The sequence below is a fragment of the Pelodiscus sinensis genome, chromosome 3 (assembly GCF_052426305.1).
Source record: "Pelodiscus sinensis isolate ZL-2025 chromosome 3, ASM5242630v1, whole genome shotgun sequence".
NCBI lineage: Eukaryota > Metazoa > Chordata > Testudines > Trionychidae > Pelodiscus > Pelodiscus sinensis.
Genome location: NC_143054.1, coordinates 39,258,214 through 39,284,368, shown reverse-complemented (window position 1 = coordinate 39,284,368; position 26,155 = coordinate 39,258,214). Strand labels below are relative to the sequence as shown.

The 26,155-nt window shown below is 41.9% G+C and overlaps 1 protein-coding gene across 7 annotated transcripts in view; it reads right to left on the bottom strand.

Moving 5' to 3' along the window:
• The window catches only part of ARHGEF10 (Rho guanine nucleotide exchange factor 10), a 190,385-nt gene that overhangs the window by 11,706 nt on the left and 152,524 nt on the right, over positions 1–26,155 (bottom strand). For 6 of the 7 annotated variants that reach the window (XM_075923594.2, XM_006137773.5, XM_006137774.5 and 3 more), the window contains 2 exons: positions 17,804–17,926; positions 9,964–13,459 (listed from right to left, as the gene is read on the bottom strand). In XM_075923594.2, coding sequence (XP_075779709.1) covers positions 12,945–13,459; positions 17,804–17,926 — 638 coding nt within the window. In that variant the 3' untranslated portion in view covers positions 9,964–12,944. Of the gene's footprint in view, positions 1–9,963; positions 13,460–17,803; positions 17,927–26,155 lie in introns of those variants that run through there. The other variant, XM_089777077.1, reaches the window with a different exon arrangement.

Below are 26,155 nucleotides of genomic sequence, written 5' to 3'. Positions count from 1 at the left end.
AGCACCGCTAGGGAACCCGACCTAGTAAAGGGTTCCCCAGAAGCAGACGACGTCGGACTTCAAGGGAGCAGCGCACGTTCACCCCACCGCGAAACGGGTGAACCAGAAGCAGACGATACTGGTGTCCGAAGCAAATGGACTGCTATCCCTTTGGACGACCTGAAGCTTCGGTTGAAGAGAGCTTAGATCGGTGGTGCCCCTTTGCTGAAGAATCTGAAAAATGGCCTTGTTATATTCTCGGGGCCCTCTGTGTGTTACTCTGTTTTTTGTTAATTGCTTTGCTTTTTTGGTGGTATAGAATATAAGAGCATCAGAGGCTAATACCTTCCTGCGCTTTGCTCATGAAATGAAAGCTCGCATGCCTGCATTACGCAATGTGTCCTGCTGGGTTTGCTCCTTAATGCCAATGGATAGTCAAAAAGGCCTTCCCATGATTCCTATTGCACTTAGCGCAGCGAATATGACTTGGACTCCATCATGGAGAGATCCTTTGGGCACCCAGAATATAACTTGGGAGAATGCTGGAATCCATACAGACAAATATCTGTTGGTCTGGCAACGACCCGGTAAATGGTGTCTTCTTAAGGGATCCTCTACGCTTAACACCTTGTGGGTTGGTGAAAGTGAGTGCGAAATTTATTATAATATCTCACATATTGGGTATCAATTTGAAAAGATAGAAACACGATATAACTTTTCACGCCATGGGAATCAAGTGGAAGGGAAGAAATTGAAATATCTAATCCCCAATGGAGTCTCTATCTCACTTCTCCCTACCTGGATGACTATAGACCCTTCCTTGTGTATCCCATTTCAAGTGAATAATTCCTATAACTGTTCTCCCTTAAATTGCACTCACTGCGATCAGAGACCTGATCACCGATTGCTTTGTGCTTGTTATTTTCCTGATAGTCCTCTAACACCGGTTGCACCCCGTAGTTGGGCACCGTGGAACACACCCTTATTTAGAGTATACTGAGTGTGCGGTAACAAAGCATATTTGACCCTTCCTCCTTCATGGAGTAGATCCTGCTACTTGGCCTGGTTGGAGCCACCTGTTGTTTACCGCCCTCATCTCCCTACTGGAAAGATTAAGAATATGAAGGACGCTGAGACAGATGCTAAAGAATCTCGCCCTCTTACTTAGCGGGCTGTGAATGATTGGACAGGTGTTTGTGCGGCATTTCCCAATGCTTGTGGAGGGGCCTTTTATCGAATAGGAGAAGGAGTAATGAGGCTTCAAAGAATCTTGGAAATAATGGCTAATACCACTGCTGATGCTTTAACTGATCTGGCTACCGAGCAGAAAAAGATCCGGCAGATGGTTCTCCAGAATCGCTTAGCACTAGACATTCTACTGGCCTCTCAAGGAGGAACATGCGCCTTGATAGGACAAGAGTGTTGTGTGTATATTCCCGACGTTTATAACGCCACTTGAGAAAGAGCGCATCATCTTATGCAGGTAGCAAAAGATCATAGAGGAAAGAAAGGGGATTCTTAGTGGAGCGACCTGTTTAGCTGGTTTCCAAATGTCGGTGGTTGGCTCCATAACTTACTTCGTAGCGCTGTCATTGTTATTTGTGGTTTGGTAGTTCTCTATGTCCTAATTCGTTGTGGATGTTGGATAGGCACTAAGGTGTGTTCCACCAAGTAGTAAGTTGTTACATTGTGTCCCAAGAGTCCCTTCATGGTACTCTAGGGACAAAGGGGGGACTGTTAGGCCCTAAGGAAAATAGGCCTAGTGCAGTTATGCTAAAGCAAATGTAACAAAGGTTTCTGGGTGAGTCCCTGGGCAGAACTGGAAATAGGTTCAAGCAAGGACGCATCCTACACGCTTGCTCAAGTTGCAAAATGAGATAAGCAAGAAGCTGCATTTTTGTACCTGCTGTGATGAGGAACAGTTTGTTTTGAGAACTGATAAGGAGCCTCCCTGTTTCTGCTCTCCCCATTTGTTCCAAACTCCCTGTTTCTGTTCTCCTTTGGCCATAACGAACTGTCTCCTTATTGCCCAGTACCTGTCTTTTGGGCTGATAAGAAATTGCTGATGCATTATGAATTGCTTAAGGCCATGGTGTATAGTTGGCCAGGTATGCATGGGTATTAGAGGTTTCTAACTAATAAAGGGGGGTTGGTTGCTTGGGCGAATAGTCTATGACGCGACGGAACTGTCTATATAAGCCTACCTGTAAATGAAATCGGGGCTGGTTCACTTTGGAGACGGGCCGCTCTCTATTGTTGTGTGCACCATTCAATAAAGAGCTTGTGATTGGATCTTGCTGGTGTTGCCTGTCTCTTTGCGGTCAGACAACGAACAGAGGCCGTCCAGGTTCGAGTCCCCGACACTTTGAACCTTATGAAGTGATCACTGGGCCAAGAAGGCCTGCAGTGTAAAGAGAGCACCTCGGAGTGGGGACACCCTAACTCCTGCCCCTAGTGACTACAAGGTCAGGGATTAAGCCCCAGGAAACCTGGGCCCAGCCTTGTTGGGGTTTCAAGGGCTCTGCTACTCAGGAGAGTGGAGGGGGAGCCCTCAGGATCAGGGAGCCGTGGGGTAAAGGAAGTGGGAGCGGGGACTCAGATCCTTTCGCTGCTTCATTTCACCGGGGTGTATAGAAGCCAGGAAAGTTCCCCACAAGAGCGGGACCATTCCCCCGCTTACACTAGGGCCAGTAATGGCATGTCTATACTGTACACTTATTTCGAAATACGCGGTTTCAGAATAGAAATCCAAAATAGCGTATTTTGAAATAGTGTTTCTACGCAGCAAATGCCCATTGAAATACTACTGAGCTATTTTGAAATAGAGTGTCTATACTGACTTCAGCCAAAATTGCATTTAAAGCCTCCTGGAAGCATTTCAGGCAGGACATCAGGACAACACTCACTTCCAGGAGCTGCTTCCTCAGGCTATCTAAGGCTCATGCATAAAGGGACCCCCTGTACTGTCGTGTCTCAGGCTCCTCTCTTTTGCCTACCTCCTTGAGGGACAGCAGACCCATTTTTCTGCCTGCTCTGATTGTCCTTGCAGACACTACAGCACTCCAGCCATGGAGCCGGACCTGCCTCCAAACAGTCAATGGCTCTTAGACCCTCATGTCGCACCTCCTGCTACAGTTACTGCAGGCTTCCCTCACAGCAGGAGTGGCCACTGGGTAGTCCACAGCAGCGGTGTAAGCCATGCATGTGGTCCGTGTCTTCTGCAAGAGCTCCTGCCAGGTGGTGAAGTGGAGCTCCATGTCTGCCTTCAGAGACTGTGGCAGGGCACACAGGCAGGTGATGTGCTGAGCTCCCGATGAAGGTCTTCTTGGGATTGCCTTCACCTTCAGGTCACATGGGGTCTGGAGGCTGGCACAGGAATTCCTCACTCACAGCTGGTTCAGCTATAAAGAAAAGTGAGAACAGCAGTCATCCCAGGAGATAGGGTGACTGAAGCCCAGCTCTCATCTCTCAGTCAACATGGAAAGGTCTCGGTTCAGATGATTGTGATGTGCTTCGAGCAAGACCATCTGTGGTCTTTAGACAGTGGGCCCTTTCCTGCAGAAGCATGGATGTCCTGCGGGGATCCTCTGGGGGACACGCAGGCATGGGAAGGTGCAGGCCAGGCCAGGAGCCTGTGGGCAGGAGAGGGGCGACAGGATGGCTACGCTGGGTCTGGCAGAGGTGCTGTCAGGGAGAGGACTTGTACCCCTGCCCACTGGAGGGGGAGGGGTATGTGAGCAGCAGACACCACTTGCCAGGGAGAGTGTTGCTGGGGTCCCCTCCAACTTTCTCCCTCCCTCCTCCCCGTCCCAGCAAGCTCCCCTGGAAGGGGACTGGTGTCCTCCACCTCACCATGCTTGCCTGTGAGTGCATGCTTCCCTGGGAGTGTGGGCATGCCCATGTGCCATGTGTGGCACTGCTGTGTGTGTGTCTGTGATCCCCATCCTTCCTAGTGGCTTGTGGTGGGAATGTGTCCCACTACAGGGCTGGGAGTAAGCAGGCCTCTCCAGAACCCCTGTGAGCAGGAGAGCAAGGTTCCTGAGTGGCTACCTCAGTACAGCTGTCTGCTCCAGACTGATGCTTCATGTGTAGCCACCTGCACAGGCTGCTGTGTGATTCCCAAGCTGGGTGAGGAGTGCGCTGCCCCTTGCCTCCCACCTCTTTCCCATGTGCGTGTCCAGGGAAAATAATGCATCTCACCAGATGGTCCTTCCCCAGCTTCGTCTGAGCCATGGGTGCCATCCTGGGATGGGCGTACCAGCTCCAGGGACAGGGTGAGGTCCTGGTTAGCAGGCATGGTGTGTGCGCTGGCCACCTCCTCCTCATCATCGTCCTCATCCTCCTCCTCCACAGCCACGCCCTCCGGAAGGCTGACAACAGGCATCTCCAGGCTGGATCCAATGATGAGGGGAGGGGAGGGGAGACAACCTGTCCCCTTCCCATGATGCCATTCAGTTGGGTGAAGAAGCAGCAGGTCTGGGGTGCTGCTCCTGACCAGGAACTCCTTTCCCTGGTCTTGGAATAGGCCTGATGGAGCATCTTCACCTTCATTCTGACCTGGTCCAGAGTGCACTTGTGCTCTCTCTGGACCAGGCTGGCCATACACATGGGCATTTTGCTGTCTGACATGGAGATTGTGGATGGTGAACTGCTCCCCCCAGATCTTAGAGAGATCCAGGATCTCTGAGTTGGTCCATGAAGTTGCCCTACTATTTCGGCCCTGGCTTGGAATCTGGCTAAAGCTCGGTTGGCAGCCATGGGGGCATCAGATGGTGTGCTGGGGTCTTCCATGGCAGAGGTAGGGCAGAGCAGGGCACTACTTGTGTGCCACAGGAATAGCTGTGTACCACAAGCCCTTTCCCCTATGGCTGCAGCTTTAAGGGCTGCAGAGGAAGAGGAACGATAGAGTTCTGAGTGTGGACAGAGTGGCCACCAGGGCACCTGTGGAAAGCCCTGGAGGTCACTTATTTTGAAATCACTACAACGGTGCCTATTTCAAAACTGGTGTTATTTCGAAACAAGTGCTATTCCTCATAAAATGAGGGTTTCAGAAGTTGGAATAAGAAGTCCATTATTTTGAAATAACTCGCTTGCTGTGTAGACACTAACTTTGTTATTTCGAAATAACACTAGTTATTCCGAAATAATGCTTCTGTGTAGATGTGCCCTAAATGAATTCTGTATTCACAATAAATGTGGCATATTGTTTTACCTCCCAAACAAGAGTCTGCTAATTCTATTTCTCCAAGGCCCTGTCTACACTACGGAGAAGATTGAAGTTCCCACAGTCGATCTTCTAGGGTACGATTTACCTAGTGAATACCCACTAATTTGAACTGAGAGGGTGCCCCATGGGCACTGGTATTTCTGCTCCTCGTGAAAAATAAGGGAAGCCAACCAGAGTGTTTGGTAGTTGGGAAGCTTCTGTCGACCTTCTGCTGTGTGGACAGTAATTTAAGATACATCTACTTCAGCTACATAATTAACATAGCTGAAGTTGCGTATCTTAAGTTGACCTTCCCCTTTAGTATAGACGTGCCCTTGAATGTAACATTCTCTCCACTGTTTATACAATCTTGTGCTGCTCAGTGTTTTTGTAATAGAATACTAGCATCTTAGCTCACTCTGCCAAGGAGATGGGAGACAGCTCATATCTCCTCCTTGGGAGATCTCTCCTGGATCTGACTCACAAAAGCATTCCTTCCCCAAGCATTTGCTTCCTGGACCCTTTCTAATTTCTAGGGTAATGTAGTAATTAGCCTTGTAGCTCTTTTCAACCTAACCCAAATTCGGCACAGCTTTGCTCTTGGGCTGATTTTATTGGTGATCTAGTGATCGGAGTGCTGGTACAGCAGCTGTTGCCCAGCACTCTGTCGCAGCATCTAATAAAATATTCTTAACCAATTCCCAATTATTACTCACATTTTTCTGATTAAATTCTTCCTCTCAGGTGTTTTGGCTCATAACTGTTGTCAGCTTTATAAAACTGGCCTTTTTAAAGCATCAGGTCTATTGATTACGGGTCTGGATTTGATTGTGTTTTCATATTATAAATGTGATTAAGCTTGTGATTATCACTTGTACCTAAATGATTATTCACTTTTAGTTCTGTGTTCATTTCCTCTTATCTGTCAAGACAAGAGCTAATATTGAATTTCTCTACGTTGGATACAACACTTTTTGAACTAGGAATAGGATTGCCAGATACTTTCACAAAAAATACCGAACATGGCAGAAAAAAAATTGATTGAGCAAAAAAGTCCCCTGTGATTATAAAGCTTACACACTTTATAGATAGGTCACCCTGTTTCTTAGTATGCTTTGGCGGTCTGCAGTAGATATCAACACCCCTCTCTCGTGCTTTATCTTTTAGGATATTGCCCACTAGCCATTCAAGATCATGAATTATCACTGACTCAGACACAGATAATGCCATTTTTTACATGGAGAGAACCACTCCTTTTCCAGGTTGGGAATTATCCCCCCAGGTTTCAGTTAGATTGAATATATGCTCATAAATGAGGAAGTCTAGTCCCACTCATTTGTTTTTGTGTCCACATTGTTGATTTCAAAATGGAGCCAGTTATTAACTTCAGATGCCTAGCCAGTACTGAGATGCCTTAATCTGAAACCTGAGTTTCATTACTGCCATTACAATATTTTGTATTTCTCCACCTGTTGGGTACCAACACACACACTAACTAGCTTCCAAATGACAAGACAGGAAGCGACAGGAAGATCTTGCTGGTGGCATAGATAGTTGTCTGGTTTCTAACCATCCCGTTGAGAAAAATGTTATGTTCAGCAAACCTAAGTTAAAAGGGAACAGAAAAAAAATGAAGCTCCTGAATATCTTGCACTAGCTCTCTCACACCAAATAGCAAACAAACTGATCACAGATACACATTTCACTTTTGAAGGAGGCAGGATTAATCAATACAGCTGCTGAAAACTCCTAAATCTGGATGATGAAGTAATTTAATGCTAGCATTTTGTGCTATGGCATTAAGGTGCCCAGGTTTCTGACCAACCTCAGACCCTAGGCGATGTGCACTATCGAGTATTTGTAAGGTCCTGCTACTGTTTTGGAAACAGAATCTACACAAACCTGGGAAGAAGAGGCACTTTTACAGCTGTTGAGGCAACTTGGTCTAGAGGACTAAGTGTGGGACTGGGAACAAGGCCTGAGTTTTAATATTCATTCACTGTTTGTGCAAGTTTTGGCCAAGAAATTTAAGCTCCTGGCAACTCAGGTTCTTCATCTATACAACAAGAATAATATTCACATACCTTCTTCACTGGGTATTACTACACAAATGCACTGAAGATGTAAAGCTCCATATAAACACTGAATAAATTCCACAAAGTCGCATACTGTGCTGCGGTACAAGATAATTCCTGTACAGCATTTGCATTAGCTATTTGTTTCAAATGTATGCATACTTCACAAACAGCCAAGTGCATTGCTCACAGTCAGGGCCAGATTTACATATCCATAGGGACAGCATCTTCAGAGACACCCTGCCTAAAGCCAACCACCCTCTCAATGCCCCTCCTCCATCTCAGAGCAGTTGGGCTCCAGGGAGGCAGGCACCAGAAGTGGATTAGTGGGAAAAACAGCCACCTTTTGCTCCCCAGAAGAGATGGGAGATGGAGAAAGACAGGAAAAGAAGTCTGCCCCCACCAACGATTGCTCCCCCACCTGCCAGGGCAGCTTTCTTAGGGAAATCTGCAGCTACCCCCCCAAGCAAGCTCCATGGGGACATCCTCCCATCTCCAGTTACAGGGAGGAGAGCCCCCCACCTCCCTCTGTCCCCATTGCTTGCTAAGCCATCCCAGGCTTTGCAGTCCTGTCAGCAGGCAGAGCTGGTACCTGGAACATGGAGCAGGGGTAAGCTGCCCTGGTAAGACTTCGGGGCTATGTCTAGACTGCAGGCTTCTTTCGAAAGAGGCTCTTTCGAAAGCATCTTTCGAAAGAGCCTCTTTCAAAAGATCGCGTCTAGACTGCAGGCGGATCTTTCGAAAGAGAAATCCGCTTTTTCGAAAGAGAGCACCCAGCGAGTCTGGATGCTCTCTTTCGAAGACGGCCTCTTTACATTGAAGAATGCCTTCTTTCGAAAGAGGAGCTTTCGAAAGAAGGCGTTCTTCCTCGTGAAATGAGGTTTACCGCCATCGAAAGAAAAGCCGCGTTCTTTCGAAATAATTTCAAAAGAATGCGGCTTGAGTCTGGACGCAGGGGAAGTTTTTTCGGGAAAAGGCTACTTTTCCCGAAAAAACTCCTGAGTCTGGACACGGCCCGGGTGATGCTGGCTCTGGCAAGTCTGGCTTCAATGCCCGCTGCAGCGACAGAAATTCCCCAGCCCCCCTCCCTTTCCAGCAGCTCCAAGTGGTTTAAGGCAGAAGGTCAGAGCCTGACAAAACAGAACAGACTGGGGAAACTCCCCCCCCCCCCCACTCGATGGATTCAGAGCAGCTCCTGTTCCCAAAGCTCTTTGTAATCCAACTCCCATCCCCATTCTAAGAGGTGTCAAGACAAACAGAACTCAGCATCTGGCTTAGCAGTGTATGATAGGAGCTCTGGCGGGGTGCCCCTGTGCACACCTAGCTCTGAGAGGAGATGCCACTCTCTAGCACGCATGGCTACCAGTCCAGCACTCATTCTCACATGAGGGCTTCTACCTTATTGATCTCCCAGAGGCGAGACAGAAGGCCTTGGCCAGCTGTAGACTGAGAGGAGAGAGCATTGGGTGGGGGATTGGCTAGAGGGGTGGAGAGGAGCCAACGGGCAGTTGGGAGCTTCCCCCCTTTTTTTATTTTACTTCCCAACCACACTACTGATTCATTGGTGCCCCTAAAATTCTGGCACTCATACACATATGCCTACTAGATCTAACTGGAAATCTGGCCCTGCTCATGGTAATATGCTCCTTTAGGAAGAGAAAAACAGATTGAACAGGAAGAAAGGAACAAAGACTTGTAAATAGGGCTCAGAAGATGTAGTTCCATTCTATGCTCTGCCACAAACTCCATGTGTGACCTTGGGCAAGTCATTTATTCTATCTCACAGTGTCACATCTATAAATTGCCTACCGTTGTAAACTCTTAGGGGCAGAGTCTGTCTTTTGCTATGAGTATCTATGATGTCTAGCACTACTGGGCCCTGATTTGTTTGGGGTGTCTGTTGTTCCTACTGTAACAATAGCAATGACAGAAAAATGTACCGCAAACTATCCATGGTACCCTACTTCCCTTGGAGAGTAAGGAAGGAAAAGAAAGGTTTTTTTTTTAAAAAAAGGCTCAGCAGTAATCACAGCTGCAAAGAGAGCAGCATAATAGTAATAAAAAGACAAGTTTTCATTGTACCAAAGAATCAATGGCTGATCGTATTATTTGCTTATGGTAAGTCAGACACAGCCAAAAGTCCTGGGTAGCACAAAGTTATGTATTCTAGATGCAAGCCTCATGACTGAATTGACTGAATCTAAGTATTATAAGCATAGATGCCTGTATTTATCCTTTAATGCTGATTAACTGCAATAGAATTATCAGGCAACTGCTGAAAACTCATTTCCTGTGTTAATTTGAATTGACTTCCTTGCTGTGCTCATTTCCCTTATTAATGGATTTCACTTTTTATACATTGTCATGAATACTCTGCAGACTTGGACATTTTATTCCATGGGAATAGTGTGGTAGAAATTTCACTGTGGATCAGCACTAGGGTCCAGAGGCTCTATGCTAAGTTTTGAGAGCCCATGGCACCTGCAACAAATGGCACTCACAGAAAATGTATGTGGTAATGATTAGATCCCTAAAACTGGAGTAAATTCAAAAACATTCCTTTTTGGTCTTTTAGATATATGTCCTACTTTCCCCTCCATATAACCATTTGAAAAAATGTTCATTCTTCTTGATATATATTGCTGTATTCCACAAATTATAGCCATTAGTAGATCCATTGGTAGAATGATTAATAAAAAAATATATTTTTGAAGCTTAATTTTTTATTCACAGTTTTTTAATTAAACATTTTGCTGAGTTTACTCTGCACATAAATACAGTTATGGCTCATGTTATAACATAGATATTATTTGTTAGAAAACATAATATGAGATGTATGGTAGTGGTTACACTATTTCCCTTTTCCCTCTTACATTTTTTTTATATCAAAGTGACATTAAAACCAAATCTGACCAACCTCGTGATACGATCAAATGTATCTATCAAGTTTTTTTATTGACTGTAAAAGTACCTTTGGTTTGCATTTGATGTTAATGACATATCAGTTGGCAATATTATTACAAAGCAAATATTGGAAACAGGTTTTTTTTACTCACTAGAGCTTTGACTTATAGTTTTATAAAATGCTGTAAAATTTCTCTTAGCCTCATAGCTTTATAATACAATGTATAGTGCTTAGTTGACTTTCATAGGAGCAGGACTGTGCTGTGTTTGTACTGTTTATAAATGAAAGTACAATTTGGCTACAATATTGTCTTCTAAAACTTGAAGATATATAGTTGTGTAGTTCTACTAGCAGATCATGCAAATCTTTTGGAATTCCATTTCAACCTGTGGTGGACTAGTGGACTCAGCCCATTGTTGCTAACAATAAAGAGATGCATAAGAGTGGGTACAATCCTTCATGCATGCATGGCAATGGAATTCCAAATAGGGGAACCATGCAGAATTAGAACTGTCTTCTTCCCTTTGCAGAAAATTAGAACTTGCCTCTGCAGTCAGTTCAGCACAAGTAGTCTTTTATGCCTGTGGACAATTCCACAGAAGTCAGTGGAGTTCTGTACTGGCATAAGGGTCTGCCTACAGACCTGACTGCTTGGTTAGATTAAGAACTTTATATCAGAGGTGTTGGACTTCATTTGAAACATGTGAAAACCATTTTCCCCCCAAGGAGGAATAAAAATAGTCCAAAAGTATATGTTGTTTACTTGATTCTAGCCAATGCAAACATTTGGCATTTATTCTGGGTTTGAAAATGTTTTGCTCATATTTTGTGCTCTTACATGGTGTTGATGATTATGCACTGTAGAGTTTACCAAAACCAAATGAAGTTTGATAGTCAAATATTTACCTGGCCTCTTTTATGTTTTCTAGTATTCGAGCTATCCCCTAGCTAGTTAGAACTCAGTTCAGGAAAGAATTCATAATCAAGACACATATGCTTCAGTACAGTCCTTTTCTGAATTGGAGGCTTTGTTTCATTGTCACACATTATGGGAGGAAATAGCTACCCCTTTAAGTAATTTGACCTATAACACCCTAAAAGCTAATAAAATTCCCATTGCACTCTAACTTAATCAGGCAACATGCAATTTTACTTGTTAAATGAGCATATATGGCCAGATTCTCTCTTGTAATTTGGCACTTTAGCAATACCGGAGTGGCATAAATTGACTGGATCACTCCAGTTGAGAATTCCCATAGAATTGTTCTCTTCCACACTGGCTCTGGATGTGAAAAGGAGATGGACCAGGAGGGTCTTCCAGAAGGATGGATGGGCAGGTGGCCAAAGATCCAGACATTCTCAGTTGGTGGACAGTCCCTTGGGGTTAGTTACCAGCTGATGTAGTCTAGAGAAGCCACCAACTAGTATCTTTGAACCCTCCCTGCCCTGTCACCATCAGTAAAGATTGGGTGCAGCAGAGTCTCTGGCTCCATCTTTACGGTATTCATTTTAGAAAAGAAGCTATTCATCTGTCATTCTGGCAGGCTGAAAAGGGTGACTACTGCTGAGAAATGGTCCCTGCTGCTTGCAAATGGCCACTACAGCACACTTCTATCTACCAACATTACGTAGTAGATTTTAGCCTGTAGTCATGCGTAAAGCACACATTAATTGATTTCAGATGAATGCCTGCCTTAATATGTGCACTTCCTGTAGATATAGATATATCCAGATGGTCTTATGCTCAGTATTGACTCCCTGCATTACTCATTGAATCACTATGTACTTCTCCACGTTAACTGCTTCCCTGCCAACACAAAATGCAAATTTTATGTATTGTTAAAAATGGCATGTAGATGTTCTACATATCCTTGGTACTAGAAGCACATCCCATTGCCAGCAACAGAATGCACTGCAAGCACTGGCACCAATAAGTTCATGAGAAAGCACATCTGTTTTGTATCTCCAACTTGTGTTTTCTGTTTGTTCCAAATGATCATGTGCAAGAGCCTCCACTATAGAGTAAAAGTAAGCAACATATATCTCACATCTTCCAATGCTCTTAACACACTGGTGTTTCCTGTAGCATTACTTTTAAATAACACTAAGGATTAGAAATTAACTGTGTGTTTTTGCTTTGAAAGATTAAAATAAACAGTCTATCTGACTGAGGGGTTTTATGTAAAAACTCACACTGTCTTGTGGAATTATATTATATAGTAATTGCTTAATTAACCTATTACCCTTTATTAGTACCTTTATTGCTCAAAATATTTTCTGCTTTGTTAAAATGTACAGTACATGCAAGTATCACTTTGGAAAAAGAGGTGACTAAAGGAAACAAAACAAAATAAACCAAAATACCAGCATGTGAAATGTTACGTCTTCCCTGCCTCTCCTAAGTGCTACAAATCATAATAATGACAGATATAAACTTGAATATAAATAGAGTTTCTAAAACCATTTAAAAGGGTCTGATATATCCCCAATATTTTAAGTAGCAGAGCCCTCAGAAGCAGCTCAGTATTTTCAATATCGTAATAGGATAGATTCCTTAACCTATTTAGAACATCCTATTGTGTAGCCCGTACCCAGGTGATCAATCCAACTGACTTAAACAGGACTGTTCACATGAGTAATGGCTGCAGTGCTGGGTCCTTAGAATTCACTGTAGTAAGATAACAACCCTTTAAAAGACAAAGCATAACAACAAATGTAGAGTTTAGGAATGAAATTCAATGACTTTGAAAAAGTCACCATTTAGCATGGTTTTAGTCACTTAGATGTTTAATAGTGGAATCTGCCAAACCATCACAGAAGACACCAGTTCATCCTGTCGCTGCTGCTTGGTCTTCTTGTTCACCCTTCTATGTCCTTGTCCTCCAGAGATGACTAATACTGAACTTGCTTTCATTTTCTTGGATCGCTGCTTTTTACTTTTAAGTGAGATGTTTTGATCCTTCAAAAGCTCATAAATGGAGCTGTCCTCTGGCCTACGTTCTAAGGAATTTGATCCATGAGACAGCGTCAGAGACCCAGATGAAGACGACATGTCACTTCTTTGTGCAATGGATCCTACTGAACTGCCTAGCCATACTGCAGTGTCGTGCATGTTATTTAGGGAACAGCTTGGTCCATCATTTTGCAGGGCATTTTTTTGGTCATCTTCTTTCAATTCAGAGTTAGAAGGGAGGCTGCTTCTGGATTTGCTTTTGTTTTTCTTGTTTACAGCTGTAGCTGTTACAAGGAATTTGACTGGGCCATTATGTGCATGATAGGATACCATTCCCCTTCCTGAAGCCAAAGGAAAAAAAATATTATGTAATATTAATCTCATTCATTTTGGGTCACTGCTTTACACCATAACTAGTTTAATCTCAGAACAAATTTCAATTAGACTTGCATAACCCTGTCAAAAGAAACACATCAGGTAACAACATATTTACTGAACTGAAACATGGAATAACGTACAAAAAAATTTACAGTACATCAAAGATGCATTAAGTCTGGATCAGAAATCTGCTAAAAGAAGGACAGAAAGAATAAGTTGACATTTCATTCATACTTTTTGTTCTCTGTTTTCACAACAGCAAAAGTAAAGAACTCTTCAGCTGACTTGTTTTAACTGGCAATGTCATAACCTTAACATTACACGCTTTCTCCAGAACTCCATAACAAAATAAAAGGTTTTCAGTTAATCCTACTGCACCCCTCTTGAATAGTATTAACACATCAATTCCAGTGCTCTCCACACTCACAGAGGAGGAGGTAGGACTTGCTCTTAAGCATTCATCTCTAGTTGCAGTGATGCATTCATAGGTACCAAAGATGTTATCAAAAGGAAATCACTAGGGTCAAATTCAGAAGATATTTAATAATGTGAAAATCTACGGATCTTTCAATAGCACAGAGAGTGAAGAAGAGATGTAACAACATTCTGCCATACATACACCTAGGTGTAGGGATGTGGTTGTCAGATATGCCTGCATCTCAGACAAGATTACTGGCCTCAGAAAGAATCAGGCATGATTTGGAATGAGAGAATGTTGTGAAATACCCAAAGACAGATTCATATATAGTAAATCAAGGTTCCAAATATGCACAATTGGATGTACCTCATATCAGTAAACTGAAAGAGAAACAGCATATCTACACACATCATCTAATGGCTTGTCTGGACAAGGCACTTCAAGCAGATCAAACCAAGCTGATCCAGTTTGAAAATGGTTGTATGTACCTGATGCAGTCCATCACGATGCACTAACTCCAAATTTGCTGCAGATTGCATTTGTGTGGTCTATATTGTTCATGCAGGTGCAATTGCTGCACACCACTTTCTCCATGCTGCCAATGGCTATCCCATTGTGCTTTGTGGGTCAACATTTACTGACCTAGCTGTTCACTGATGTGCCTTGCCTATGTGTCATGGTCCCAGGACATTTCTTCTTTAAAAGCTCATGCAGAGCCAGGATTTGCCAATGTGCTCTGGCATTCCACCTATCCCCGTTATTAAGCAAATTAATATTCTTGCAATATAACTGTGATAGCTCTCCAGAAGCCAAAAATGCCTTGCACAGTTGCTTGGAGATTTGCTGAGACCCTGGATCTCATCACATTCTGGAGAGAAGCAACAGTGTGTGCAGCTTTTGTGGCCAGCCAGAAGAATAAAGATCTTTTAGTGGCACTTGCCAAGCAGATGTCAACAAGGTGTCATGACAGAGATGCCGATCAGTGCTAGATAAAGAGCAAGCTGCTCAGGAGTAAATACACTGTAAATTGGGACAAAAGGAGGCAATCTGGCCTGTTCATTTTATGATGAACTGGACAAAATCCTACATATAGTACAACCCTTTCAAGAAACCATGTGGCACCCAGGGGCACAATCTCCCCCACCTCAAGTATCACTAGAAAGGTCAATTAGAAGTTGAATGGGAAGATGCTGGAGAGGAGCTGTCTGCTGAGAACTAGGGTCTTTTTTAGATCCAGGGACTCTGATGCGGACTGACTGGAAAGCCAGCTGCAGTCATGCCCTGCTGAAGTGTACCCTGATGACTGCCATGCATAAACTGAGTTTGAATCTCAGCCAGAAACACAAGGCTAGAACTGAAGAGGCAGATCTGCTGGAGGAAACTTCAGCATGTAAGTACCTGTCTTTACATTTTATACTATTATTATTATAATGGTGCTAAGCTTCTGTACATTCTACCTTCTGTTCTGGATGCTCCATGGCTGCAATCATTGGAGTGGATGTGAGTTAGGGGCCCTTCTAGGTATCTAGCCATTAATCCCACCCTCTTTCCATTTGTCCATGCTGCCCATTTGCACCCCCCCGTACAAGTTTATAAAATGGTGTCTGCTCCAACCAGGCAATCAGCCTTTGTCTCATGCTAAAGCCACAGCTATAAACTATTTTCAGACCATGGCAGAGAGGGCACTTGCCCATTTGCCTATTTACCTTTCCTCTTCCCTTCTCTGGCCTGCCTGGCAAATTCTCCGTCTCATTTCTGCCAGCCCAAAATGGTGCTGGCAGCATGCTGCAGAACCCACCTCATGCTCACTCCAAGCCTGTGGTACATTTACATGATAACATTCACTTGTTCAAAAAAGACAGTTACCTGTTCTGTAACTGGTGTTCTTCAAGATGTGTTGCTCATGTCCATTCAACATAGGTTTGTGTGCGTGACACATGCACCAGTGCTGGAAGTTTTCCCCTAAGCAGTAACCATAGGGGCCAGTGACCCAGAACCCCCAGGAGTGGTGTACATATACCATACAATATAGGACACTCCCCAGCCCCTCCCTCCTCAGTTCCTTCTTGCCAGAACTCTGACAGAGGGGAGGAAGGTGGGAAGTTAATGGACATAAGCAATACATCTCAAAGAACGGGAGTGAATGAAGTGAACTGGAGCCAATGGGAACCGTGAAGTGCCGTGGCTACAGAGCCTTTAGATAAACAAAGAGGAGAGGCCCGTTAACAGCCTTCTCAAAGTGGGCTGCAGGCCACTTTGAGAAACACTGACTTAGGGCTTGGCTACACAATAGGGTAATACATTCCACAGGATTATGATTTCTAGAGTGCACTAATGTGTTAGGTATTAATTAGCCCATGTAGAGCCTTCTGATCGTAGGTGCTGAGGTGTTGTTGCACCTGACTTAGTGTAGTTTCTATTATGTACAGGGTTTATAGCTTAGTTCAATGGCTCTCCGCATCCCTACTATACCAATTGTTCCAGCACCTTTGCTAGTAACAGCACTACGTTAAGGTATATTGAGGAACTCTTGAGTGTGCAATAGCACATGAATTAATGAATGAGAAATCACACTCCGTAAAGCACACTTCCACACAGACAAGCCCCCTTATCCAGTAAATGCAAAGGTGTAATGATGAATTATCACAATTGCTATTAGAGTCACACATATGAAATGATCCTATTATAAAAATCAGTGTTCTGAGATTCACATTCCCAATACCTAACTTGCAAACTATAAAAGTACGTCTTCTTCAAATTTAAAATATCTGGAGCTTCGGATTTTTTAAGGCCTGAAGAAAAAGTCTAAATCCAAAAAATAAATTTAAGAGTGTATAGCTCAGACAAAGTAACCAAAGTAGAAATGGAAGGCTAAGAGTTATTTTTTGTGGGTTTTTTTGGATTACATTAACTATGATCTCTATACAATCCATCTATTTTAAAGTTCCTTCTAAGCATCTTTTTGGATTTTTATTAAAATACTATTTTCTCTTGAATTATTGATACATAATTATTTTTCTGAATAGCAGTAAATCTTGTATTTATTTTGGTAAAGTTACAGAAGTTTTGATTAATGCAAAGTTTATTATGGAAACTAGAGAGAAGTTGCTTGGCTCATAACGTCGGCCTGTTTCCCTCTACAACTCAGAAATTCTGGTGGAGTTCTGAAATCAAAGTGTAGCTTCACACATTCCACATCCAACACTCTTTTTTGCTTTATTCTAATAGTTAAGAGCAGAACTAAAATGTTTGCAAAACGTTGGCAGAGTTCTGATGTTCCTATTTCAGAAATGAATAACTATCAAAATAAGGTGTGTTGTGTCTGCATCAGGCCCCCAAATGCTCTAGTTGTCAAAAGCTACCAATAAGTCACATTTTACATTTCAAAGCCTCAATATCATGAAGCGATCATGTCACAAAAATAACCAATCAGGGAAAACACTGAACGTTCAAAATCTCTTCCCCCCCCATTTAGAAATATCGCTTCTGACTCTCCTCCCCTACCCACATGCCAATTTATATTCTGATATAACATTTCCAAAAAACTATAGAGTACAGCAACATTTCTCTTTGCAGTATTGCAAGTCTTAGACAGAGAGGGATTTTGTCCCTCCATAATATATGACTTGAAGAGCTAACTTCCATGCCACTTTTTGCCTGGAAAGAACATGGATGCTGATTTAATAAAGCAAAAATAAGAGAAGATAATAGAAACAAATTATAGATACACTATAAACTAATTAGAACAACAAATTCTCAGAAAAAAGCTCACTCCATGTCTATACAATACACAAAATTTAAATATTACTTGATTTACAGAATAAATAATGCACTGAAGAGTCAGTCTTCAACACACCATCATACAAAATGTATAAAAAATTGTACTCACCAGTTACTTTTGGAATTCCTTGCAAACGAGGCACAGGTAGTGCTACTATAATACCCAGATTTGTTCCAACCAACAATAAACCATGGCATACCAGCAGACTGGTCACAGAAACACGTTGTTGTCCTGTGAAGTTCAGAGATCGCTGCATTATTTAACATACATAACCTTTGATGTGGAAAAGGAAATCAGCAGTAAACTGCATATAATAACATCGTTGTAGGTGCTGATTTGGCAAAAAGTTTAAGCAGAGGCTTAAATATTTTACTGAAGCAAGGCCTTGAAACTTTACCTGGATGCTATTTAACTTGTATGAAACAAAACTGTTTCTGAAATGCTATAATTCAACTTGTGTTTTCTCATAAAAGCTTACATTACAGGGGAATTAAAGTGATTATATATTCCTTTACAAACAGGTTATTTTTACACATTCTTCATAGCAATATTACAATACATAATACTATATAATACACAATAGAATTCTATAAAACTACAGTGTGACATTTTGTTCAAGCCTCAACACTGTCCATATTTAATGATCATAATTGCATTTTTTTCTACTTTTCTGTAACAGCTTGGTGAAGGGGGCAATTGCTCAAAAATCATCTTGGCCCTGGAGTGAGAGAAAAGGTAACTGAATGCACATGGACTTCAAAAAGTCTTTAACAACCTTCCTCATAAATGGAAACTAAGTGCTGTGACAAGAGGTGAAGTTCTGCCCTGAATGAGGAACTAGCTAAGAGACAGAAACAAAAAGTCAGACTAAACTATCGGCCTGGGTCAATTATTAGCTTGAGTAGTGATTTATATATTCAGTGAGATTCTGGAATAGTGGTGAAAAGGTGACAGCAAAATCTGCAGAGGACATGACATTTTTTTAGTAGTGTCCATTACATAAGAAGATTACGGACAACTCCAAAGACATCTAACAACATTAGGTGAATGGACAGCATGATAGCTGATGAAATTCAGTATTGACATGCATAAAATAATACACATGGAAAGAAATAATGTGAACTAATTATACACAATGCTGGGTACCATATTCTGTAACCACTTCACTGTGGCTAGTTACACAATGAAAACGGCTGCTCATTGTGGAGTCATGGTTAAAATAACAAAACTAGGTTACATATACAAAGGGATAGAACATAATTAGAATAGCAGGATAGCATTACATTACCTAATTTTACAGATAACAATGTAAAGCCTTTCTTCTATGGTGTCATTTTTTCAGTGTGCCCTTCCTTGCTGGCCCTCATAATTTGTATCTCTTTTGTAAAGTAACAATATAGATTTTTCAACAATCTAAAGTAAGAATGTGTGCCAGAAGAAAATGGCTTCAGATTTACTCATTACGGAATAAACAGGAAACAGAAGATTTTGATTAATTAACTGAAAGACTGGAGAATAAAACCCAAAGCACTGGAAAGAAAAAGACATGTTAGAATGTGTAAGGATGAAAGAGACAAAACAGTCACCAAGAAGCATGAGAGAAACAATAGGGTCTTATAAGATAACATCTAGCATCTCTAGTCAAACTACTTACCAATATAAATCAAGCATAATGAAAAAAAATCCATATTAGTTTCTCTCTTCCCCCCTCTCTCTCTGCTATAACAAACAATAAGTGATCTTAACATATAATTAAAATTCTATGTGTACAAGTAAATTATCATGTGTCTTGTGAAAACTTAATATTTTCTGCGGAAATATTAATGAGGAGATGTGTTAAGTTTCCAGAGGGGAGTATGCAAGTGTAATCCCTTCATAGCTTGATCAGAGGGAAAACATTGAAGAATTACCCTTAGAATCATAGGGTAGATAGCATTAAAATGATTGCAGCTGGATGAAATGGAGAATGGAAGAAGAAAAATCAATATATCCCAAAATGATGCCATAGGCTATAACTTTGATCTATTTGTGAAAGTGAACGCAAATAAAAATATATTAATAAACCATCACCTTTCCTTTTTTAAAGAAAACCTAATAAACGAAGAAAAGCAAGTGTTATACAGGGTGCCCATCAAACCAAACTCACATCTGCTAATATCAGGTTGGTTTTGGTACTCAGATATTATGCAGATATTACTGTATACTAATTAAGATTTTCACAACTGCACAATTTCATCAGGCTCAGCTTGGGATGGGCACAAACAAAAATCTTTTCTAATTATCTCTGAACTTGAGAACATCTAAAAATTCACATCTGATTTCTGATTTCCAAATGTGGCAATTAGAATGACTAAAATTAACCAAATCCTTGATTCCAAACACTTCTCAATGTGGGTCTTTCTCAAGAACAGAAACTGAATTTTATGGCTTAGCTTATCTGTAATGCAATGAAACCAATGTTCTTCAATATATAACAATTTGGAGGCCAAGCCTACTGTTCCTAAGCACGTAAAACTTCAGTTTTAGCTATCTAAGCCCTGAAGCAATGGGGTCATCATATATCTAATACCTTACAGTACCTTTAGGATGTTCAACACTAGAAAAAAATATCAATGCCTTTCTTCACACTTTAGCTTTGAAGTAAATTCCAAATGGTAACTCACACCTGTGAAGTAACATTATTTCCATATGTGAAAATAGTATGTCACTTGGAAGCAACCTAAAGTCCTAAATATAGAGCAAACTTTATGCATGAACCACTAAAAGTGAGGTCAAAGGAAAAGTGCTTGCTTTGAAATCTTGGGAAAGCAGGAAACATCTGCATGTGAACACATATTTTTGACATAACTTATAGTAACATGTGATGATAAATAAAAGCCACTCATAAAAAGATGTTTGTAATCTTGCAATAGTGTGCAAATTTGTGACTTTTAAATGTAAACAAGCAATGGCTCCTGATCATTTGAATGTGTTCTATCAAAAAACAACTACAACAGCACCGACAACAAGATAGTCACCATGACAATCTTGGGGAGAAGTTGATAAATATAAAAGCTAAATATTATTATTACTGTTTTAAAAGAAATCAGATGAAATTGTTCTAATTTCAAATAACACTTGTACTAATTGTTAAAAGAGTTAATTTAAGCTCCTGATCCTGCAAAAATTTATGGACATGCTTAATTTTACACACTCTGAGCTGGCTCATTTATTCTTTTTTTTTTTTTTCCCAGGATTCAAGCTTCAGTCTGGATCTTCGTCAAGTCTCAGTCTTTGACCCTGGTCCTGCAACTGCATATATGAAAGTGAAATTTTTGCCCCCTGAACAGAACCTTCTGCAGTCAGTTTTGTGCAAGGGTGTTCAGATTTTGCTGCAGGATCTGGCTCAATCTGCAAATTAATCTGGTTAAAACCCTACAGTGCATCTTATTTTACCAAGCTACCCTAACATCTCTCCCTCTTTCTACTCTTTTATAGGATGGCAACTTGATAAAAAACCTTTAACAATGGTGGGGGGCTATCGACCACAAATGAGTGTACTTTATTTTTAATATAGAGGAAATGAGAAAATCGGGGGTTTTTGGTCTCTCTTTCCCATCAGTTTCCAGGAAACACACTTGTAATGTTACAGCATAAAGAACGGAAATTACCCCTTTGTTAAATAGGTAACCTGTCATCATCCAGAAGTACAATGAAATCACATAGAATTTGCTGAGACCCTGAACTCACTCAAGGGGGGCAGACTATTGAACATTCTAAAAACACCTGAGAAACTGTTTTGTTTGAGAATATTTAAGCATCAATGTTCATAGCATCATAGACTCAGAGCTGGAAGAGACCTCAGGAGGTCATCAAGTCCAGTTCCCTGCCCAAGGCAGGACCAATCCCAACTATTTTCTTTACTGAAAAATAAAATGTGGGACCATGAAAAATACAAGCTATTTAATAAAAATGTAGCACAGTGGTTCCCAACATGGCGCCCGTGGGGCCATTTTTGTGCGCCCGCCAAGTGCTCGGAGCTGGCCTGGCCCTGGGCACGTGGTGCATGCACTGTGCCGGAGCCGGCCCTAGCGCATGGTAAGCGCCGGCCCCGGGAGCACCGCGAATTGACCGCTCGTACCCCGGGCGCGCGGCGCTTGGAGGGCGAGAGGGGGAGCGCCGGCCCCGGGTGCGCGCCGCTTGGCAGGGGAGCGCTGGCCCGGGCGCGCGGCGCTTGGGGGAGGAGGGAGCGCCGGCCCTGGGCGCGCGGCGCTTGTGGGGGGGGCGCCGGCCCCAGGAGCGCAGCGCTTGCGGGGGGGCCCCTCCCCCCAGCACATGGCTATGGGGGGGGCTGCCCGCCCCCTGGTGCCCGGCAGGCAAACGGCCATGCCCCCTGGCGCCCGGCAGGTGAACGGCCACGCCCCCTGGCGCCCGGCAGCCTCTAAAGGTTGGGGACCACTGATGTAGCATGTGTATAAAATGACTATTAATTAGTAATACTTAAAAAATCTTGGGAACAAGGAAGCATAGTATGAATTGCAACAGGGGTTGCAAAGTTGTCTATTTGAACTGTGGACCACATATATTGCGCAAAAGTTTGCCCTCCTAGGAAACATATATAACATATAGGCAAGAGGTGTGTGTTCATGTCATCCCTAGACACTTTACAACAACGGCTACTAGCCAACTTCTGTTGCCAGCTAAAGGGGTTGGTCCTTTGGCTATCATAGAAGTGGGCTGTTCTGAAACAAAGATCTTGGGTTCTATACTCCTTGTGTTTGCTGGTATATTGTAGTTAAAACAATTGCTGTTTTAAAACTTCACAGTATTCTAGAAATGGACAGTTCTCCCAGCTTCCTCTTTTCCCCACACCAGGTCCCCCTTTTGTCCCCTCACCCATTTCTTCTCCTGCAACCTAATTCACTCTGATATGTTCCATTACATCAAAAATACAGTCCAGCAGCAGAGAAAGGCATCCATCAGGAGGCCAGTTATGGTTCCCTGATTCCCAGAGGGTATGTCTATACTTGCTCCCTAGTTTGGACTAGGGATGCACATGTAGCTGACCGAAATTGCTAGTGAAGCAGGGATTTAACTATCCCATGCTTCATTAGCATAATCTCGCCCACACGTTATTTCGCTCGCCAGCTGATTTGAACCAGGAAGTGTGCTCTGGAACGTGTTAGTTCGAATCAAACCCCTTTGTTCAAACTAACGTTACTTCTCAAATTCCCGCTTCATTAGCAATTTCGGTCGGCTACATTTGCATCGCTAGTCCGAACTAGGGAGCAAGTGTAGATGTATCCAGAGTGAGTCTGTGTTGTACTAAGCCACCACATAAGTCAAAGTAACCTAGGAGCTGCTCTAATTTACGTCATCCGACTCCATGTTTAAACAACAGTACACCCACCCATTGACCACAGTTAGAGAGGAGCATGCTTGGACCACTTTCCCTCTGGAGCTGAGGCGTGGAGAAGCTGGTTCAACATCAGCTGAAACCTCTCCCATGACAGAGGAATTCTCAGCTGACCAATTCCTGTTCACTTTGTGTCATATGGTCTAAAGGGCCAAAATACAACCCAAATCGAGCCCATAACTGGCTGTATTCAGGAGCTTCCAAGCACATGGGAATAACTGCCTTCCACTACAGATCTCCTTTCGCCTGGCACTACCTCCCCAACCAGAAACAATCAGACGCCTTCCTGACTATGTACCAGATGGAGAAAACCACAACACTGTTATTGCTCCATGCTTGTTTGGAGCTATGTCTGCTTTTTTGTATTATTCAGCTATAATGACTTGCAATGTAACTCCTTTCCCCTGCAATATAACCTTTCCTGAGGTAGAACAGGAGCATTCTTTGTGGCAGGGAAGCCAGGCTGTGACAGTCAAGGCTGTGTTCACATGGCAATAAAGGTCTGAAAACGTAATGCTAAATTATTTTGTGTTGTGTTACTTCAGAGCCATATAATTCAGAGTGACCTTTCTCTCCTAGAGCAGTAGAGAGACAGACAAAAGGATTATAATTTTCCTCTCACTCACACTGGTTCTACAGTAAATGTAATTCCATTAATTGCTAGGGATATACTGAAGTAAAGAAGAACAGAATCACAGCAAATCCCCAGAGAGTCAGTTAAACCTTCGTGCACTGAGAATCTAATCCAAGGAGTCCGGATTCTTGAGAGACTTGTCATGACACTAGGTCTATTCTTCCTCTAGTAAACATTCTCCCCCATAGCCACATTAAGAACATTTTTAGACTAACTCCTTCCCCTGTTCTTCTCATCTCAGAGTTCAATAAATCTTGAGCTTTTACTCACTTTTCTTTTTGCATGTTAATGAGCCTCTGTCAAATAGCATACAATTAATTGGGTTGTTCCATTTAAAATACAAACTTTCCCTTGGAGCACACATCCTAGCCCTGGAGAGACAGAAAGAATCAAATGCCCACATACCCGTAAACATTTCACAGCACAACACATTACAATACAAGTCTTCTAACCATGCAGTCATTTAACTCCAACTCATTTTTAGCTCACAGTATGTTACACAGAATCTGATGTGGTCTTTGGCTGTTTTTGTTTCTAATTGCAAAAGGCTCCGAGCAAATTTATTATGCAAACCACCTACTTTCCTCTCTTTTAACCATTTTGGTTACAATGTTGTCAGATCATACACATAGATCCAAGAACTGCCACTGAATAATTGGAATGCGTTTTGTGTTTCAAATGGATGCTATTGTAGCATTTTTCCTGCACAACTTCCACTCTTAAAAAACTCTCTGGTTCACAGGAGAGGTTTTGGTAAGAGGGGAAAAAATCCCCATAAAGTTCTGAGAATTACACCAGAGGTTATAAAAATAGGCAACACTCTTTCACAGGAAAATGTTGGTCAATTACATCAATTACAACCCTCTTTTATTACCATGGCAATGACAGCTGAAACTACATATTTTTAAGATGACTTTTTTTCCATTTCAGTCACAGAAAACAAGCATTTTCAACAATAAATTCAACACTTTCTTTGCACCACTGTAGGAAATATTAACTTAGTGTTAATCTTCTGTTTATACACTGATCCTCATTCCTTTGCACAGCTAGGACAAATTAAATGGAATGGCCCATTTAAACACAGAACAAAAATAAAATCCATTAGCCAGTTTTCAGTGTGGGAGTTGCATACAATTTTGAATAGACACTTCACTGAGCACTGTAAAAATGAAGAAATATTAATAAGACTATTTATAGTGTAGCTTTATTTTGAAACTAATGCAATATATAGTAGGCAGGATGAGACAGGTAGATAAGGAAAGCTTTTTTTAAAAAAATCTAAAATGTTAAACACTATTCTGATTAAGAAAAAATACTTTTAGTGCCAAAAAGCTGATCACTGTTCAAATCAAAGCAGTACTGTCCTTGCTGTCCCCCCACTCCATGCTGGGCTATGCTTCATTTGGGGGCACAAGGGTTCAAGTGAAGTGAATATCAGACTTATGTACATATACGGAGATTTGGAAAGAAAAAAATGAAACTATCTTTTAATACCATTGCAACACTTTGGGCTAGAAGAACTTTGACAAGGAGATGGACTGGAAATAAATGAACAACAGGCATCAGTCTAAATTCCACTGCAGGGAGGCATGCAGCCAGATTTCAGGCTAAATTCTGGTATTTTACTTCATCCAATAATTGTTTCCATACACTTAATAAAATGTGGATAATTGAGGATATGTCAATCTCCCTACAGAAGCTTCTCCTTCCTGACATAACCTGCATCATGGCCAATTCTGCCATTTTTTTCCCTCCTCAAGGCCAACTTCTCCTGAACAAACCCTTCGACGAGTCCCTTTTCTCTCACTGCTTTTCCCCCTCCTGAAACTTTCCAAGCTCCCAATGTCTTTCCTAAGTGTAAGTCCCTCCCTACTACTTTCTCCCACTTTCCCAAGAAACGACTCCCCCTTGACTCTTCTAAGTGTTGTCCATCACTTTGGAGTCAAACCTCCTCCTGCTCGCTTTCCAAACAGGAAGCAATGCTACTTACTGCAGATCATTTTCATCAGATAAAACTGTGGGTTTTACCGCTATGACAAAAATGAACCAGTTCCAGTTCAAGGCATTTTGTTTTAAAAATTGTTTCATTAGTGCACACCACATTACACTTTGTTTTAGTTACACATTTAAATTGTGGTTACAGAAGGCAGGAGATTGGAATATTAATTTAGGGTTGTTCAAATAAAAAAGTAAAACAGCAGTATGCACGTATTAATGTATGTAATATACTGAAATTAAGAATGTCTATACATTTTAGCTCAGTATTTTCCCAAGGAAGTTACACATATAATGATTCATATTTCTATTTTCAATATCATTTAAATATTACATGTACTGGAAAGCTATTATCAAATTGTTAAATATTTTCCAATAATTTTTAGGCATATATTCTAGTAATTATTTTATTTTCCCCATTTTATTTACCAGTGCC